Consider the following 19,404-nt stretch of genomic DNA (forward strand, 5'->3'; position numbering starts at 1 on the left):
ATTTTGGTTGATAAAACCCTTCATAATTTAACACCTCTTGACCTGAATGATGTGCTTGTCCAATCATACATGTATTTTGGTTGATAACACCATTCATAATTTAACACCTCTTGACGTGAATGATGTGCTTGTCCAATCATACATGTATTCTGGTTGATAACACCATTCATAATTTAACACCTCTTGACCTGAATGATGTGCTTGTCCAATCATACGTGTATTTTGGTTGATAAAACCCTTCATAAGTTAACACCTCTTGACCTGAATGATGTGCTTGTCCAATCACACATGTATTTTGGTTGATAACACCATTCATAATTTAACACCTCTTGACCTGAATGATGTGCTTGTCCAATCACACATGTATTTTGGTTGATAAAACCCTTCATAATTTAACACCTCTTGACCTGAATGATGTGTTTGTCCAATCATACATGTATTTTGGTTGATAACACCATTCATAATTTAACACCTCTTGACGTGAATGATGTGCTTGTCCAATCATACGTGTATTTTGGTTGATAAAACCCTTCATAATTTAACACCTCTTGACCTGAATGATGTGCTTGTCCAATCATACATGTATTTTGGTTGGTAACACCATTCATAATTTAACACCTCTTGACCTGAATGATGTGCTTGTCCAATCACACATATATTTTGGTTGATAAAACCCTTCATAATTTAACACCTCTTGACCTGAATGATGTGCTTGTCCAATCACACATGTATTTTGGTTGATAAAACCCTTCATAATTTAACACCTCTTGACCTGAATGATATGCTTGTCCAATCACACATGTATTTTGGTTGATAAAACCCTTCATAATTTAACACCTCTTGACCTGAATGATGTGCTTGTCCAATCACACATGTATTTTGGTTGATAAAACCCTTCATAATTTAACACCTCTTGACCTGAATGATGTGCTTGTCCAATCACACGTGTATTTTGGTTGATAACACCATTCATAATTTAACACCTCTTGACCTGAATGATGTGCTTGTCCAATCACACATGTATTTTGGTTGATAACACCATTCAAAATTTAACACTTCTTGCCTTGAATGATGTGCTTGTCCAATCATACCATGTATTTTGGTTGATAAAACCCTTCATAATTTAACACCTCTTGACCTGAATGATGTGCTTGTCCAATCATACATGTATTTTGGTTGATAACACCATTCATAATTTAACACCTCTTGACCTGAATGATGTGCTTGTCCAATCAGACATGTATTTTGGTTGATAACACCATTCATAATTTAACACCTCTTGACGTGAATGATGTGCTTGTCCAATCACACATGTATTTTGGTTGATAACACCATTCATAATTTAACACCTCTTGACCTGAATGATATGCTTGTCCAATCATACATGTATTTTGGTTGATAAAACCCTTCATAATTTAACACCTCTTGACTTGAATGATGTGCTTGTCAAAGCCAACAATACTGTCTCTATATACTCTTTAAGGTCACCATCAAACCTGTGTTTAAGGCTAGACCAGGGACTAATGCCTTGAAAGAGACATCTACAAATAATGGATCTTCTGAATCAAATCAGTTATTACTTGAACTAAAGCAGGCTGACAGTCTAGTCATGTTCAAATATAGCATCTCTCACCTAATATTCCAACAGTTTCTACTTTGTTTTTAAAAGTATGCCTTAGTCAGCTACAATCATTGTTACACTGATGTACATATATAAACATTGCAAGTTTTAAGTGAGTTATGTGTCTGACATTAACCTGTAATTAATACATTCATTCTCTCTTTCTTTCAAAAATCTAGTATTCATGTAAAAAATGTTGTATGCCCCTGATGGCCTTATTTGAGATTAGCTAAGAATTTGGTTTAATGAGGGGTAACCACTAAAAATAAAGCATTGTTATTATTATTATTATTATTAAAGGGTTCTTAGTTTTCTGCAGATGGCTCACTGATCACTTTATCCCTAAAGTTGTAATCTGTAGCAACTACAAAATCCATAAAATTTGGGACCCCATGAAAACTTAAATACACAGTATATCCTCACCTGAGTTTGGCTTTTGTCATGGATTTGTATATAGCCATCTCCAACCCCCGCCTGCCCAGGTTTCTTAAACGATTATATGACTTCATCACATTCCCAGCATAGCCATACTGGCAGTTGAATGCCCACTGACTAAATTTATCTTCAGAATACACTGAGCAGATATCCACAGGCTGGGTGTTACCTGGAAAAAAAAGATAATGAAGCTTGATAAGTAACTGGTAAGTTGTTGTTGTTGTTGTTGTTGCTGTAGGGTTTAAAGCCATTTTTCACCACACGATAGGCTATACATGGCAGCCAATATTAATGGTGGAGGAAGAACCCAGAAAAAACCCAGAAAGAACCACCAACCCACGAGAAGCTACTGGCAAGCTTTCTCACATACCCACATTGGCCAAATCCAAGACTCAAACCCAAGCAGACAGAGGTGAGATGGCAGTGATCCTTAATGAAGAGCACTTTAGACCACTCAGCCACTCGGGGCCCCAATAACTGGTAAGAAAGCTAAACGTAGCATAGCGATCGGTTAGCATGTTTAGGATACAAAGATAATTGGTTCAAGTCCCATGCAGATAAATGGTTTTAAGCCTTTTACGGGGACAATAATAGGATATAATTTACATGAACACATATCAAAAGCTTTAGTCATATACTGGGATCATGAAGCAAGCTCCAATCCAATATTAGCAAATGTGTACAATAAAATGATTGACGGATATGCCTAACTACACCCAGACCTGTTGGTACATAGCACTTAGCATAAAATACAGTAACGGGTGAGAGAATATACAGGAAACCCTCACTAAAACGAACCATGCTATTACAAACATCCAAACTGGATCCTAGAGATTGCTTATTAAGTTATACATAAAGAAAATACTTGTTACAACAAATGCCATTCTATAAAATTTCCTATGGACCCAAAATCTTTTGTTACGGCAAGGGACTAGTGTATAATGAAATTTGACAGTGTTTTGAAGAAGAAAAATAATGTAAACCGTCAGCAGCAAACATTTCAATTTTCTGATAATGTTTAGTTAAATGTCTGCACCTCTGTGTATAAAGTGTGATCATTATCTTCCATATGTGTGTCTGTGCGGCCATGAATGGGTTTTCTGTCGTAAGTACCTGAATACAATTTACACTGACTGAGAAAGAGAGGTGTCCTAATTGATAAGATGTTTAATGATGAGTGGACAACAGCAAAGATTTCTGATCCTGAATAAAGCCTGGGGATGCAAGTGTATGTTGCAAGTTAAATAAAAGGAACAAATTTTGCAAGTTTTGTTCACCTATAGTTTTGAGTCTCCTGAAAAACAAATCACACAGGATTAGTCAAATAGTAGATGGGGTCAGTGGTCTCAATAAAGATCTGTGAGCAAATTCAAGAACAGGGGATCTGAAAACAAAAGGGCAAAGCAGGCCTGATATCACATATCTGGCATAATTTCATATACAATTAAAGTGTTATAGTAATAAGGTAGGTAACTTGCATTTTTTTAAACAAATCCTGTGTCTCAATAAATTCAGTTATTTGGCTGAATCATTTCCAGCTATCTGGCTGAAATTGGTGGTATTTGATATGTAGTCCAACTGTATTTCTACTTAGTGTAACTTCAGCAGAACTAGATACCATATTGCCATCTTTCATATTTTGAATGTTAAAGGTGTTCATGCCTTGACTCTACCTATCAATTCAGTCTGATATGGTGCAGCAGGTTTTAAAGAGAAAGTCATTCTGTGATGGATTTTTTTGTATATATTACTAACAACAGCTATACTGGATGAAGATCTGTAAGTAAAATAAGGTGGTTTTCCACCTGACTGCAATGGAAACTTTGCCAAATTGGCTCATACATTCTGAAGAAGAAATGAGAAGAAAAAAAAATATATTACCTGGTTGCTATTAAAACCACACTATTGCTAAGGTAAATATTTCAAATAATTATAGAAGAACATTATATAAGAAAAATCATGTCAAGTGTGATCAAAACTGGCTTTGCCATTTTGGAAAAGTGAAAAATAGGTTTTCTACCCAGCTGCTATGAAAACCACACCACTGCAGAGCAACCTTAGAAACAAATATGAAAGGGCATGTCATCTGAAAATTTTTCATCAAAATTGTTTAAGCAATTCTAGAGAAGCTGAAGGCAGAGTTTCCACAAGGATGTTAAAAAAGCCACACCACTGCTATGGATCTTCAAGCCACCCTGCAAAAAAACCTGACAGAGTATAATCCCAGACATTCCTACCAAATTTGAGGGGAAAAAATGTATCAAATATTCTAGAAATGATGTTAAAATGAGTTTTTCATATTGCTGTTAAGGAGCCATCTCAAAGTTAATTCTAAAAGAGTTTCATCAAAATTGGCATAGCTCTTCCACAGAAGAATCTGAAAAAAGCGTTTTCTACATGGTTGTTATGGTAGGCCTAACTATGCAGAGGAACCACTCCACAGACAAAATTTCATCAGGCTTGAAAAATTTGAACTTGGCTACATGTCCCTTTTTTCAAAATGCAAACTTCTGAATAACAAACTTTTATAAATCTAGGTGCAACACATTCAAAATACTTTAAATTCCAAATATTTTTATATTTTTTTGCCACTATTTCCATCACAAAATGCATACAGACTATGGTATGTACTGCATTTTCTGTTTTAATGTAGTATTTATTACACAATACCAGTACCTACATTCATTTAAATTTTAATCATTTAAAATTGTAAATTAGATATTGCTTGAAACAGAGTAAAGCATCCATCAATCTTGTTCCCCTCTGGTGTTTACAAGTAAATATACTGGTTCCATTTTCATGCAAGTCCAAACAACTCCTATTTGTATTATATTTCTTCTTTATACAGTGTTTGATGCAATAAAAAATTCTGATTTTAATTATATTTGCTTTTTTTTTATGCTAGGTCTAATTCCCAGGTAATATTTCTTTAGATATCTGCCAGTTGAAAACCCTTAACTTTAAATGGCAGCACTTGCTTTGTTTTCCTAACCCTCTGATCATGCCACAAATGTGATACTTGCTCAATGCCAAGCAGTCCTATATTCAGAAAACAGTTTATCTGAACTTCCTGTGATCATGCAGCACAAAAGAAACCTATTAAGTTGCTGCATATACTTTAATAGATTTCACATAATGTATGCTCAAAGTGTCAGTAAAAGAGCCCAACTGTTACATCTTTTCAATTTATTTTTGATATTCCAGTAAAAAGAAACCATGGTTGCTTTCCCTAAGTCAACCTACTTTGTGTATAAAAGAAAATTGGCTTCTATTGTTTGCCATCTTGTTATCATAACTAATACAAAAAGACATTGTTGTCTGCAGGGTATAACGGAATCCACAGTCTTTAAGAATACTTTTGTAATGATGCTAGCAAAATTAGTCATTTGCACTCGCAGGAAATGTATTTAATAATGAATTTCCATTGTGAAATATTGTTATATTGTTAACCTGGATATAACAAACTGTATTGTATGAATAAATGGATCACTGAACCAATCAGTTCTTCTCTCTCTCTCTCTCTCTAATTCTGTGATTTTGTCAGATCCAATCTTCAATCTGATAACAAGCTGAAACCCCTGAGAACAACCAAACATGATTTGTTTATACACCTTCACATCATTGAACAATATGTCCATACTTTTACTTTTACTCTGCATAAGACATGCATAATAGGTATGTGTTGGACCATGCAGATTTTGGATAGTGGATTTGTTACTGTTGCACATAAACTGCTTATGAAGAACAAAATATAAAAATAAACAAGAACAGTACAAGGTTAGTTTGTTATTGTGTATTTTCAAAACAGCATTCTATTTATCAACTTTATTGTAACATGCAGGGGTGGGGATAGCAATTTCAATACAATTTGTTTCATGTACATAAGTTTAGGATATACTATCTAGATAACAAAACGTTTAATTATATGTTATGGGACTCGAAAAACAATCGCCTACTGTATCTTATCCCAAGATATAACAGGAGTATAGTGTATCAAATTTGGAAATAAGATAATTTCGGTGAAAAAAAATTATGAAGAACAAACAAAAGACAAAAAAATCGAAACAGACAATTATATTTCCATATCTACAGTTGCTTACCAAGCATAATGTGCAGGACAGCATTAATCATATCAGAGGATCCCATGACAGATCTAGCAATGTAATTCGTAACACCTGAAGAAAATGAGAAATTATCAATTAATGTGAGCATACTAGGTCCAACTGTAGATAACAAACACATCATATGAGGTTGGTCCAAGTGTATGTTGTTTGTGGTTGGATCCAATTTGTACACAAGTACATACAATAATTTCTTTTAGATAGTCTTTACATACTTGCAGGTAGCCATGTATGCTGATGGTAACATATTGGTCACAACTGACAGCCACTGGTAATCATTGGTAGCCAGTGGTGCAGTGTGGTTCACGCCTTTGCTGGTCGAATCTACCATACCATCAAGTAACTTCATCTACCCATTGAAACATGCAAATACAACTTGGCAAGTGTAACTTTGGAATGCAAGAAAAGACATTCATGTCATTTCACTTTTCAAATTTATGACATGTTGCTTTCTTTTGACTAATAGTCCACATACTTTCAATTACTTTCACTATTTATTCTGGATATTCTTTGTAAATCAAATTAAATATAGTAGGTAATGTTTTCTGTGAGGAAACCAACTGCCATCAGTAACTATAGCAAACTAACATCAGCCCTAATGGGAAATATTATGAACACTCCACCTTTTTCTGGTTTTGAACCAGCAGTTCCATGGCAGCACGATTTTTCAATTTATCCAAAGTTAGAATAAAACTACAAATGTGTCCACACATCACAACATGGATGCCCACATAACAGCACTGTAAAATGGGGTATAACTCTCAAAAAAAAACATCAACTTGAAAAATTATGCTCACTAAAGAGTAACCACCAACCTTGGGAATTAGTTAATCATTTTAGACACTATGAAATATAGAGTATTATAACTTAATATGTAAATGGATCATGAGTACTGCTGCAATCAGTGAAACCTAGGCCATTGTGACCCATAGACTTAGATTTTATGGTTCAGTGATTTGTGCTTACCTCTGGGTTGAGCTCATGTTTTCAAGTTTAGGGTTTGATGTTAAGGTCATTTCTTTTGTATAACTACACTAATTGGGCCAGTGAGCTGTTATTACACCATACTGTAATTCCTAAGATGTTTCCTCAAGATTTGCTAACCAGTGCAAACATTATCTGCACTTCACAGAAAACAGCAATTAAAGCCTAAATAGAAAATTAAATGCTTATTGAATTCATCATAGTGTAGTTAACATAGTATGATAAAACAAACAGATGTGGTTTGGTTGGTTCCAAAAAGGTCAAATGCACTGAAGTTTCACCCGTGTCATTCAGATGCAACTAATTTTTGGACTGGCACGCCATGAATAAAAATGACTTTACAGTATTCATGGTTTGCAATCCAGTCTACTGGCAGTTTTCTTGCTATATGACTGTTACCAATTGTATGCTGCACCACAATACTTTTGAAAGTTGCACAAGCAGATAAGAATTATACCATATTATGAATGGAGTGTGGAGTAACCTTGGAATTGGGGGTCTGTCTCCAATTTGCTGGAGGAGGGGTTTGGGGAACTGGTTGAGTAGGTCATGCATTATTTTGTACATTCATGTGGTGTCATCAGCTTTCTCCAAGACAACAAAGATGTCAACTATATGTTTGTTTGTTTTTTAAGGAACACTGTTCTAATAAGTCTGACAAGATGGTCTATCATGCATCTCTGGTGTCTGATTCCACACTGAATGTCTGTAATTTGTTGGATTCAAGATACCATAGTAGTCAATCATCTATCATCCATTCCATGGTCTTGCAAATAATTGTTTAAGATAAAATGGTCTTTTCCAGGCTTGGGTACTTGCTACTCACCAAATCTATGAGAAGTCACCAGTTTTCCCATATTTTATTAAAAATGTTCAGCAGTGTATTTAGAATGGTTGTCTAGTAAGTGTTTCCAAAGTTGATAGTGAATATCATCTAGTCCTGCTGAAATGTCAGGTCATCGATTAAGAGAGTGAGAGTAAAAGTTTTATTGCAATCTTCAGTATTAGCATATATGAAATTTTGTGGAACCTTTCAAGTTTTTGATATGGTGATAGTTTTCAGACTAAAATGATCTTTGTGAGGAGTTCTTTGAGAATGTGTTGGCCAATGTACCTGAGATTTCTACTACATATGTGACCACTGCATCAGATTTGTTCATACAGTACTTGATACAGCTGCTTTTATTTTTGTCAAGGATTTTTCAGACCATATTCTATACTGACTTAAGAGAAAGCAAGAGTTAAACCTAGAAACATAGGATCTCCATGTGTACCTTTTGTTCTCTCTAATGTTATGACAAACTTTACATTAGTATATGCATTAATTTTTGGGATCTACAGCATTTATTAGCAATTATTGGTAAATACTGTAATTATTAGTAAAGACTATTTACTGCCATATACATTAATTATCTGCTAATACAGTAATTATTGGTATATACAGTAATTATTAGTATATACAGTAAATAATGGCATATACAGTAATTATTGGTATATACAGTTGTTATTGGTATATACAGTAAATAATGGCATATACAGTAATTATTGGTATACACAATAAATAATGGTAAATACAGTAATTATTCTGATTTTTAGTTGTTGGATGAACATTAAAATGCTGAAGGACTTTTTTCTAATCCTGGATGGCGTCTTTGCATGCATTGTCAAACTATGCCTTGCTGACATGGTTAGGAATTGCCAGGGGTTTTGTTATTGTATCTCTAACAACATCCTGGAGTATCTTTGTAAATTGGAGTACTGGATCCACCACATTGTCAAATGATTATCTGTCAGATTTGACTTATGGATGGATTGAAATCTGCATTGTTATTTTTTCTATCACTGACTGAATTCAATTAAAAAAGAAATAAGACCATTGGGCAATTACAGATCTGATAGATTTAGTCTGAAACAATGAACAAAACAATTAAAAAGATAAAAATTACTAGTGTAACCTTACTATAAGACATAAAGATAATAACTAGTAATTACCTATAGGAATAATACCCAAAGGAACTTTGGCTTTTGTTGGAGAAAAGCCTGGTTTCAGTTCAATATCTTTATCCTTCTGTGATCGGGTCAGCAAGCCATCTACCACTTGATTTACTGTCCCATCACCTCCCATTGCAATAATTCTGCAAGAAAACCGAAAAGATTCAGTACCAACAGTCCACTAACTGACGATCCAAAATATAATAGCTGAAAATGGTTTTCTTGTTATGTCAAACCAAGAGTGTGAAAATTATGTTGCAATCAGAGGTCACCCGGTGCAAAATTTTGTGAACTGGACTTAAAATAATCTATCCAAAAGGAGAAAGATACTGTCTTGCATCTATGTGATGAAAAACCTGGGAGTGGGACACAAAATGTCAGGCTGGATCAAAGTTTGCCCATTTATGTTTGTTTATCAGTTTGTCCAATGTTAGTTTATCAGAATACCAAATCAAGTTTATTAAGTAAGAAAATGGTTATATATTACCACTGCCAAAATAATATTTAAAATCTGATTGCATTGTTTGTAAACAAAATATTCACTCAATTCTGGACATTTTGACCTTGTTCCATAAGCGCATGCATGTCTAATGTTGATGCAGATGTTATCCCATTGTATGTCTGGTTCTCGATTCTTATATAGCTATGCGTAATTCAAAGATCCATACTCATGAGGCAGACTACTGTATTACATGTGCTCTCATTTTGCCTAAACAAACTGTAACAGTTATCTCAAAATCAGGTAAGAACCCAGATAGGCTGATTTAAATACATACTGCTATGACAGGTATTTATGTTATTTTTACGTTTGGTAAAGTGTGCAAGCAGAATGCATCTTCACACACTAAGAAAATGAAAATAATTCAGACAAGTTATTTTTCCAAAGTATCACTCTGAAAATAGCTTAGTTCAGTAATGATCTTTCATCTTAAAGTTAACTAATGTTTGAGGTATGATTAGAAGTATTCTGCATCCGAAAATAGGTAATTTATTTTAATTAAATTTCAAATGTCAAAAACCATACATTAAAAATCTGGTCAGAATTAGGCATTGTTGCAACAACAAAAACTATTTTTTATGAAAATTTACAATTTATTGCAAAATCATGTCATAACAATGATCAGCTGATTGAAAGCAGGCTAGTAATTTTCTTTTTGTTTTAATCTACTGTAAATTATACATGCAGAATGCATTAAAACAAAATGAATTCTTTTTAACAGAAATATATTCTTTTTGAAAAGCAGAAATTTTGAAAATAATTAGGTTCAGAGCAGATCTGAGATCTTTAAATTAACTGAAGTAATGTACAATGGATGCAAATTTTTCAGGAGGTGTTCTAAGGCATATGATGAAAAAAGTTACAATGACCTCAGGATGAGACAGGTTATATACTAAAAGAGCGATGAATTAATACCACCCCTATGCCATTCACTTACAAATAAAAGGAAGTTTATGACAGAAAAATATTTTGCAGAATTAAATCAAATATTTCTACACTAGTATATTGCATTTAAGAATAAAAACAGAAAAAAGATTCCTCTTTACAGTATTTCTCCTACATCAAGCCTGTATGCAAACTGGGTAGGCTTATCAATAAAGAAAGCTTTATCAAATACAATTGCTGCAAGAATTTGTATACAGAAGTGTGGAATGGGCATATCACTAAGCAGGGCCTTAAAATACAATAACTATAGTATCAGAGGTCTTTACAACAGTAAAGCTACTGTAGTAGAATGGTATGATTTATTGTATGGACCATATGGGAGGAAAGTTGAGATAAAAAATCCAAGACATTCTTCATTACTTACGCATCATAGTCATCAATGTTTATATGTATCATCTCCTGCTTGATGAATTCAGTATGTTGCACTTCTGAAACAAATGAAAAAAGTTCACACCAATAATGGCCATCTTGAAAATCCTACTAAAGAGTTACCTTATTCATTTTTTCTGATGCAAGAGTTACTGAAACAACAGTTATCATACACATGAGTTATCTTACACATGAATTATTTTTGACACAAGAGTTATCTTAAACAAGAGAGTTACCTTATTCATTGTTTTTGACACAAGAGAGTTATCTTATTCATTCATTTGACACAAAAGAGTTATCTTATTCGCTGATTTGACACAGGAGAGTTATTTTACTCACTGTTTGACACAGTAATTATTTATTGTTTGTGATACAAGGATTATCTTATTCAATGTTTCTGACACAAGAGAGTTATCATATACATTGTTTTTGACACAAGATAGTTATCTTCTTCATTGTTTTTAGCACAAGAGTTATCTTATTCAGGTTTTAACACAACTGAGCTATCTAAGTCATTGTTTCAGACACAACAGAGTTATCTTATTCAGTTTTTAACACAACAGAGTTATCTTATTCATTGTTTTTAACACAACAGAGTTATCTTATTCAGCTTTTAACATAAATGAGTTATCTTATTTGGTTTTAGACACGAGACAGCTGTCTTCTGCATTGTTTTAGCACAATGGAGTTATCTTATTCATTGTTTTAGACACAAGACAGCTGTCTTCTGCATTGTTTTTAGCACAACAGAGTTATCTTCTTCAGTGTTTTTAACACAACAGAATTATCTTATTCATTGTTTTTGACACAAGATAGTTATCTTCTTCATTGTTTTTAGCACAAGAGTTATCTTATTCAGGTTTTAACACAACTGAGCTATCTAAGTCATTGTTTCAGACACAACAGAGTTATCTTATTCAGTTTTTAACACAACAGAGTTATCTTATTCAGCTTTTAACATAAATGAGTTATCTTATTTGGTTTTAGACACGAGACAGCTGTCTTCTGCATTGTTTTAGCACAATGGAGTTATCTTATTCATTGTTTTAGACACAAGACAGCTGTCTTCTGCATTGTTTTTAGCACAACAGAGTTATCTTCTTCAGTGTTTTTAACACAACAGAATTATCTTATTCAGTTTTTAACACAACTGAGTTATCTTAGTCATTGTTTTAGACACAAGACAGTTATCTTCTTCATTGTTTTTAGTACAATAGAGTTATCTTATTCATTGTTTTAGACACAAAACAGTTATCTTCTTCATTGTTTTTAGCACAACAGAGGTGTCTTATACAGTTTTTAACAAAACAGAGTTATCTTATTCAGTGTTTTTAACACAACAGTTATCTTATTCATTGTTTTTAACAAAACAGAGTTATCTTATTCATTGTTTTTAATAATGATTATAATAATAATGAGGACTTTGTATAGCACCTAATCTTTAGAAGCTCTAAGCGCTTTACAACATTAGACAACACCTATAACATAAAAAAATATATAATGATATGATTACAAAAAACAAACACCATGAAATTGGAAAACATCCTGAAAATATTAAGGTAGAAAACATTATTAGGTCTTTAAGTTTGTTCTTGCAGTCATAATAAGTGAGTTTTAAGCTCACAACAGAGTTATCTTATTCAGTGTTTCTGACACAAGACAGTTATCTTATTCATTGCTTTTAGCAACAGAGTTATCTTTTTCATTGCTTTTAACACAACTGAGTTATCTTATTCATTGTTTTAGACACAAGACAGCTATCTTCTTAACTGTTTTTAGCAAAACAGAGCTATCTGATTCAGTTTGTAGCACAAGGTAGTTATCTTATTCAGTTTTTAACACAAATGAGTTATCTTATTCATTGTTTTCGACACAAGACATTTATCTTCTTCATTGTTTTCAGCACAACAGTTATCTTATTCAGTTTTTAACACAACTGAGTTATCTTATTCATTGTTTTAGACACAACTGAGTTATCTTATTCATTGCTTTCAACACAACTGAGCTATCTTATTCATTGTTTTTAACACAGCTGAGTTATTTATCTTATTCATTGCTTTTAACACAACTGAGTTATTCTGTTCATTGTTTTAAACACAGAGTTATCTTTATCATTGTTTTAGACACAGGACAGCTATCTTCTTCATTGTTTTTAGCACAACAGAGTTATCTTATTCAGTTTTTAACACAAATGAGTTATCTTATTCATTGTTTTCGACACAAGACAGCTAGCTTATTCATTGCTTTTAACAACAGTTATCTTATTTATTACTTTTAACACAACAGAGTTATCTTATTCAATATTTTTGACACAAGAGAGTTATCTTCTTCATTGTTTTTAGCACAACAGAGTTATCATATTCAGTGTTTTTAACACAACATAGTTATCTTATTCAGTGTTTTAACACAAAAGAGTTATCTTATTCAGTATTTTTAACACAACAGAGTTATCTTATTCATTGCTTTTAACAACAGTTATCTTATTTATTACTTTTAACACAACAGAGTTATCTTATTCAATATTTTTGACACAAGACAGTTATCTTCTTCATTGTTTTTAGCACAACAGAGTTATCTTATTCATTGCTTTTAACACAACTGAGTTATCTTATTCATTGTTTTTAACACAAATGAGTTATCTTATTGTTTTAGACACAAGACAGCTATCTTCATTGTTTTTAGCACAACAGTTATCTTATTCAGTTTTTAACACAATAGAGTTATCTTATTCATTGTTTTAGACACAATACAGCTAGCTTATTCATTGCGTTTAACAACAGTTATCTTATTCATTGCTTTTAACACAACATAGTTATCTTATTCATTGCTTTTAACACAACTGAGTTATCTATATTCATTGTTTTTAAGACAAATGAGTTATCTTATTGTTTTAGACACAAGACAGCTGTCTTCTTCATTGTTTTCAGCACAACAGTTATCTTATTCAGTTTTTAACACAATATAGTTATCTTATTCATTGTTTTAGACACAAGACAGCTAGCTTATTCATTGCTTTTAACAACAGTTATCTTATTCATTGCTTTTAACACAACATAGTTATCTTATTCAATGTTTTTAACACAACAGTTATCTTATTCAATGTTTTTGACACAATACAGTTATCTTCTCCATTGTTTTTAGCACAACAGAGTTATCTTATTCAGTGTTTTTAACACAACAGAGTTATGTTATTCATTGTTTTCAACACAACAGAGTTATCTTATTCAGTGTTTCTGAAACAAGATAGTTATCTTACTCATTGCTTTTAACACAACAGAGTTATCTTCTTCAGTGTTTTTGACACAAGATAGTTATCTTCTTCATTGCTTTTAACACAACAGAGTTATCTTATTCAGTGTTTTTGAAACAAGATAGTTATCTTATTCATTGCTTTAAACACAACAGAGTTATCTTATTCAGTGTTTTTAACACAAGATAGTCATCTTATTCAGTGTTTTGAACACAACAGAGTTATCTTATTCAGTGTTTTTAACACATGATAGTCATCTTATTCAGTGTTTTGAACACAACAGAGTTACCTTATTCAGTGTTTTTGACAAAAGAGATTTGTGGAAAAGAAACATTTTGGTATGTATATAAAGATAGAGAACTTCATCAACTAATAAAACCAAAGCTGCTAAAAAATAACATTACAAATTAAAGATGCATGACGAAGTTAACACAGTTTATCATCTACTTGACTGATTCATTGACCTTTATGCAACAGTATGTATAAGCCTGATATGTAAGTAAATGATTCCATTTTCTCTTCACCAACATCCACATGGTAAGGGTAATCACTATTCTTTATGAAATTACTGTTTCTATATATACATGCTTAAATGTCAGATCATACTGCAAACTGTATAGACCCAGATCTGCCATCATATAATAAGGTGGTAGATCTAGGTCCATGCAGTTTGTTAGAACTAATAAGTAGAATATACAACAAAGACCCTGGCCTGCCAGCTAATTATTGATGGCAGATCAGGGTCTATGCTTTGAATTCACTACATTTACTAATTTTTTTGGATTGTACATTATTACAAAACACAACTTTAAAGACCAATGACTAATGATGATCTTACTTTAGAAATAATAGGATTCTTTCACCAGACCATGAATTAAAGTACTGAAACAAATGTAATTTTTCCCAGGCATTTAAAACTGACACCCACAAAAATATCTTAATTTACAGTATTCTTTCATAAAAATGGGATCAAAAACATCAAGTGTTTCCAACTGGACCAACCAATATGTTTTCATGTTTCCCTTTTGGAATAAAAAATTGCAGAATCAATATTTTTAAGTCCATACTGAGTTTTCTCTAAATGACCTATTTTCACTGCTATATTTATTTTGTATATGTTAAGCAAGAGTTTAATGAAACAACATGTATCACTGTCAAACTGTATTATGAAAATAACAAGATCAGATAAAGCAGGCAACAAACACATCCTTGCATGTCAGGATACAAGCTTTTGGCATACAGAAATACTGTAAAATCTATAAAACAAGTGTATATGCTTATTTTTAAGTAGTAACAGTGTCATATATATTTAATTAATACTGTGCAACTGAAATTTATAATGTTCTCGATTTAAGGTTGTGAAAATGGACTTCTGTCTACCTGATTTAAGTCATGTTTTTAGGAATAAACAAGTTGTCTAATTATATTTTAAGTACAAAACCTGACCTTGCTTTGAGTTAGTGGGTTTTTCCAGAAAATCTATTGCATCACAGGTCAAGTAAAGTTTCAATATAAACAGATTTGGTAAACAATTATTCACTCCTATTTTATAATCAGCCTGTGGAATCACTTGTAGTTGCTTTCAGTTTTGAGAGGAATTATTTATTCAATTATTCATTGAAATTACAAAGTTCTCATTGACTTTTGGACTAAATCACTATCTTGGGATTACTGAGAATTAATTTAATGACTTCCTCAGTTATATCATTGTGGTACATCATGAAATCCAAGACTCTTGGTACATCAGGACATTCAAGATTATTAGAAATAATTTGTAACATTCTATACAATTGGACTTGCGAGAGAACATTTTGGATTATTTAGGATTTATTTTACAATACCGCAAATGCTATTTGAAGTTTCACTTTGTATTGAAATAAATTATTTGTTGATTTTACTAAACTTCTTGGTTTCGCTTCTTTCTGTTACACATTTTAAGACCATAGAAATCTTACAAAAATTAAATGTAGTCCCATATTATCATAAAGTTTCCATATCTATACTTATCAAATAGCTTCAATATCATATACTAAAAAGATCACTTCTGAAAAACAATTAATGCACAAGAGGCAGATTAAGTGCAAGAACAAAAGATAAATAATCATGCTAGCTTGCCTAATTAGGAACCAAATTAGAATCAAGGAGCAAATCTTAGGTCCTAAAGTTTCTTCCCTTGCACATGTGTATAATTTTTGCAACTGAAAGAAATGCCTGTTTAAGTTTATTTTCTATATACGTTTATTTGAAGATACATGTATATGACCCTGATTTTACAGTATGGTACCAAAGTTTCCACTGAATAGAATCGTTTATGCCTTTCAAAAAAATGTAAAACCAAAAAAAAAAAAATTGTCACTGACAAAGATGCCATCAATGCTGTTGCCAAAACGTGATAACAACATCTTGCTTTTGCAAGCACTCACAAGACAATAATTTCCTCGCATTATTAAGTTTGGTCACAGTAACATTCAGTAAGGATGAACTAAGGTGAAATACTGAAGTAAAAATATAACTATTTAAGGGACCAAGTAAAACAACCCTCTCTGCAACAAAATAAGATTTACAGGCTGATGTCCATTTCTCTAGCATTAAAATTAGTTATACTGGTACATCTATTCCCATAAAAGGTCCACTGCATAAAGGTACGGAAAACAGTGCTCTATCAACATATCTCTATACATTAACAGCCGAACAACTATTTTTAAAAATCATCAAATTTGCACTTGTTGCTTAAAGAACACAAATTCATCTTGTTACATAAACTGAGAGAAACACACACAAACACACACATATAGCAGCAGAGGGGGCGAATCGGACATTTTGTCCAATCGTTATTTTGCTTAATTAATACTTTCTGCACTCAACGATCTAGTGTCGTCAGCGCCTGGTAAAAAAAAAACGACGACGGTCCATCCTACACGATGGTGACGTCATTTGGTTTAATTAACACCTTCTGCGCGCCGATCCCCAGTGTCGTCAGCGTCCGGTAAGCACATCGACGACCGCGTCGATGTCATCGCCCCCTCTGCTGCTAAGTGGTTATTTACAATGAAAATTATTTACAACTAACCGAATATTTGGTCAAGTCCGATACGATATCGTGTCCGAGGATCATGTAAATTTATCGTTACGAATCCATGTGGGGTCGACTGAGCATGACTAAAAAAGTTTCGAAAAACATTAAAGTCCATGTCACCGCCGCACCATGTCTGCCAAATATTTCGTAGCGTGTGTGTATCAACGCCGTTGAACACAGCAAGAATATTACAGTTGTCTCTAATTACTTTTGGAATCTGAGTGTATCGTTGAGTGACATATATCACGTCAGTGTTTTTATGCCTGCCTCTGGAAAATATCCTAGCTGGGTTTTTTTGATTGTCTAACATAATATCATCGTACACGACTAGATTGTTAACGTCGCCATCAATATCATCAATACCCGGTGCATCATTGATATCCGTAATAAACTCAATAACATTTTTTTTAGCGATCGCTGATGCATTCTCGTTGAAATCTTTCAACACCTCGTAGCATCGTTGATCATCTACGCTAGGAGCAACCAAATACAACTTATCCCACTTCATCCATCTCATTATTAAATTGAGTAACAATTGCGTCTTGCCGGATCCAGATGGTCCGATGATAATCATCCGGATCGAGTTTGGTAACGTTGCAACATGCTTAACTGGTTCTCTTGTTTTAGTCGCCGAAAAATCAATTATATTCATATCTCTATACATAAATTATGGATCTATATTGTGTGAAGTGTAGAGTGCGTACTGGCACAAATGATATGACAACCGTTACGACAAGAAATAACAGATCGGCGCTTACTGGTAAGTGTGTACAATGCGGTACAAAGAAATTTAGATTTATTTCTATTAGACCCGGAGATGTTTTAAAAAAAAGCGAGGAGGTGACATCGCAGCCAAATTGGCAAAACTCCCCGGAACACCGTGGGCAAAGTATCCAGGAGAAAAACACCTCCCAGGATATAACTACTGTGGCCCCGGAACACGATTAGATATTAGACTCGATGCTCAGGATCAGCCCAATCCAGGTGAGTATCCGATAAATGCTATTGATAAGGCGTGTCATGCTCATGATGTTGCTTACAAAAGTAGCGATCTGCAACAGCGTCATATCGCGGATGTAAAATTAATTCACGCGCTAAATGCTATTCCTGATAAATCCGTCAAAGAAAAATTGGCCTCATGGTTGGTAAAATCGGCTATGAAAGGTAAATTAATGATTGGCGCTGGTAATTAATAACAATCATCCAAGAAAAACGATGGATTCCATCTATTATTCTCCGAGAGGATACTGGAAGGGGAAGGCCGCAATTGGTAAGCTTGCAAGCGCTGCAAAGGTAACAAAGACCACTGCGGCTAATTGGTTATCCAAACAGGCTATATGGCAAATCTATCTACCACCGCCTAAACAAATCAACTTCTCGCGCTTTGATGTCAGCGTACCTAATGAAGTTCATCAGGCTGATATACTATTTCTGCCGCATGACAACGGTTACAAATACGCGCTAACCGTAGTTGATGTTGCGAGTCGATACAAACAAGCGGAACCGTTGAAAACAAAGTCAGCAACTGAAGTAGCCGATGCGTTTGAGCGGATTTATCGAAGAGGTCCTCTGCGCTGGCCAAATCTATTACAAGTTGATCCTGGTAGTGAATTTCGCGGCGCTGTTTTATCAACGCTGAAACATCATAGCGTCGCGATACGACGAGGTCATACTGCGCTACATCGTGATCAGGCAATTGTTGAACGATTCAATCGGACTCTCGCTGAACGGTTATTTGGATATCAATACGCGAAGGAATTCATCCAAGAAAAACGATCTCGTGAATGGGTTAAAAGGTTGCCAGGTGTAATTGCAGCGTTAAATAACGAGATTACCCGAGTAATCAACATGAAGCCCAGCGACGCGATTAAATACGAGTATATACCCGGAAAATTAAAAATAAATAGCGTTTCTAAGCCGATTCTTGGCGATGTCACTGTTAGATATCTATATGAACCAGGAGAGCTTGAAGGCGGTAAAAAAAGGGCTACCGATCCTATTTGGAGTGTTACCACACATAACATATCAACGATAACACGATCAACTGGTAGACCACCGATCTATAGACTGGATTCAACTGCTCCTCAGCGCGGATTTACACGCGAGCAACTA

General features: G+C 33.6%; 1 protein-coding gene across 1 annotated transcript in view; it reads right to left on the reverse strand.

Moving 5' to 3' along the window:
* Window positions 1-19,404, reverse strand: part of LOC149779326 (ceramide kinase-like protein) — an 88,763-nt gene that overhangs the window by 36,608 nt on the left and 32,751 nt on the right. The window contains exons 4-7 of the mRNA XM_089939941.1: window positions 10,962-11,025; window positions 9,154-9,296; window positions 6,157-6,231; window positions 2,045-2,225 (exon numbers count right to left, since the gene is read on the reverse strand). Of these exons, the coding sequence (XP_089796067.1) occupies window positions 2,045-2,225; window positions 6,157-6,231; window positions 9,154-9,296; window positions 10,962-11,025 (463 nt within the window). The remainder of the gene's footprint in view (window positions 1-2,044; window positions 2,226-6,156; window positions 6,232-9,153; window positions 9,297-10,961; window positions 11,026-19,404) is intronic.

The sequence above is a fragment of the Sinohyriopsis cumingii genome, chromosome 17, assembly GCF_028554795.1.
Source record: "Sinohyriopsis cumingii isolate HCF-2022 chromosome 17, ASM2855479v2, whole genome shotgun sequence".
NCBI lineage: Eukaryota > Metazoa > Mollusca > Bivalvia > Unionida > Unionidae > Sinohyriopsis > Sinohyriopsis cumingii.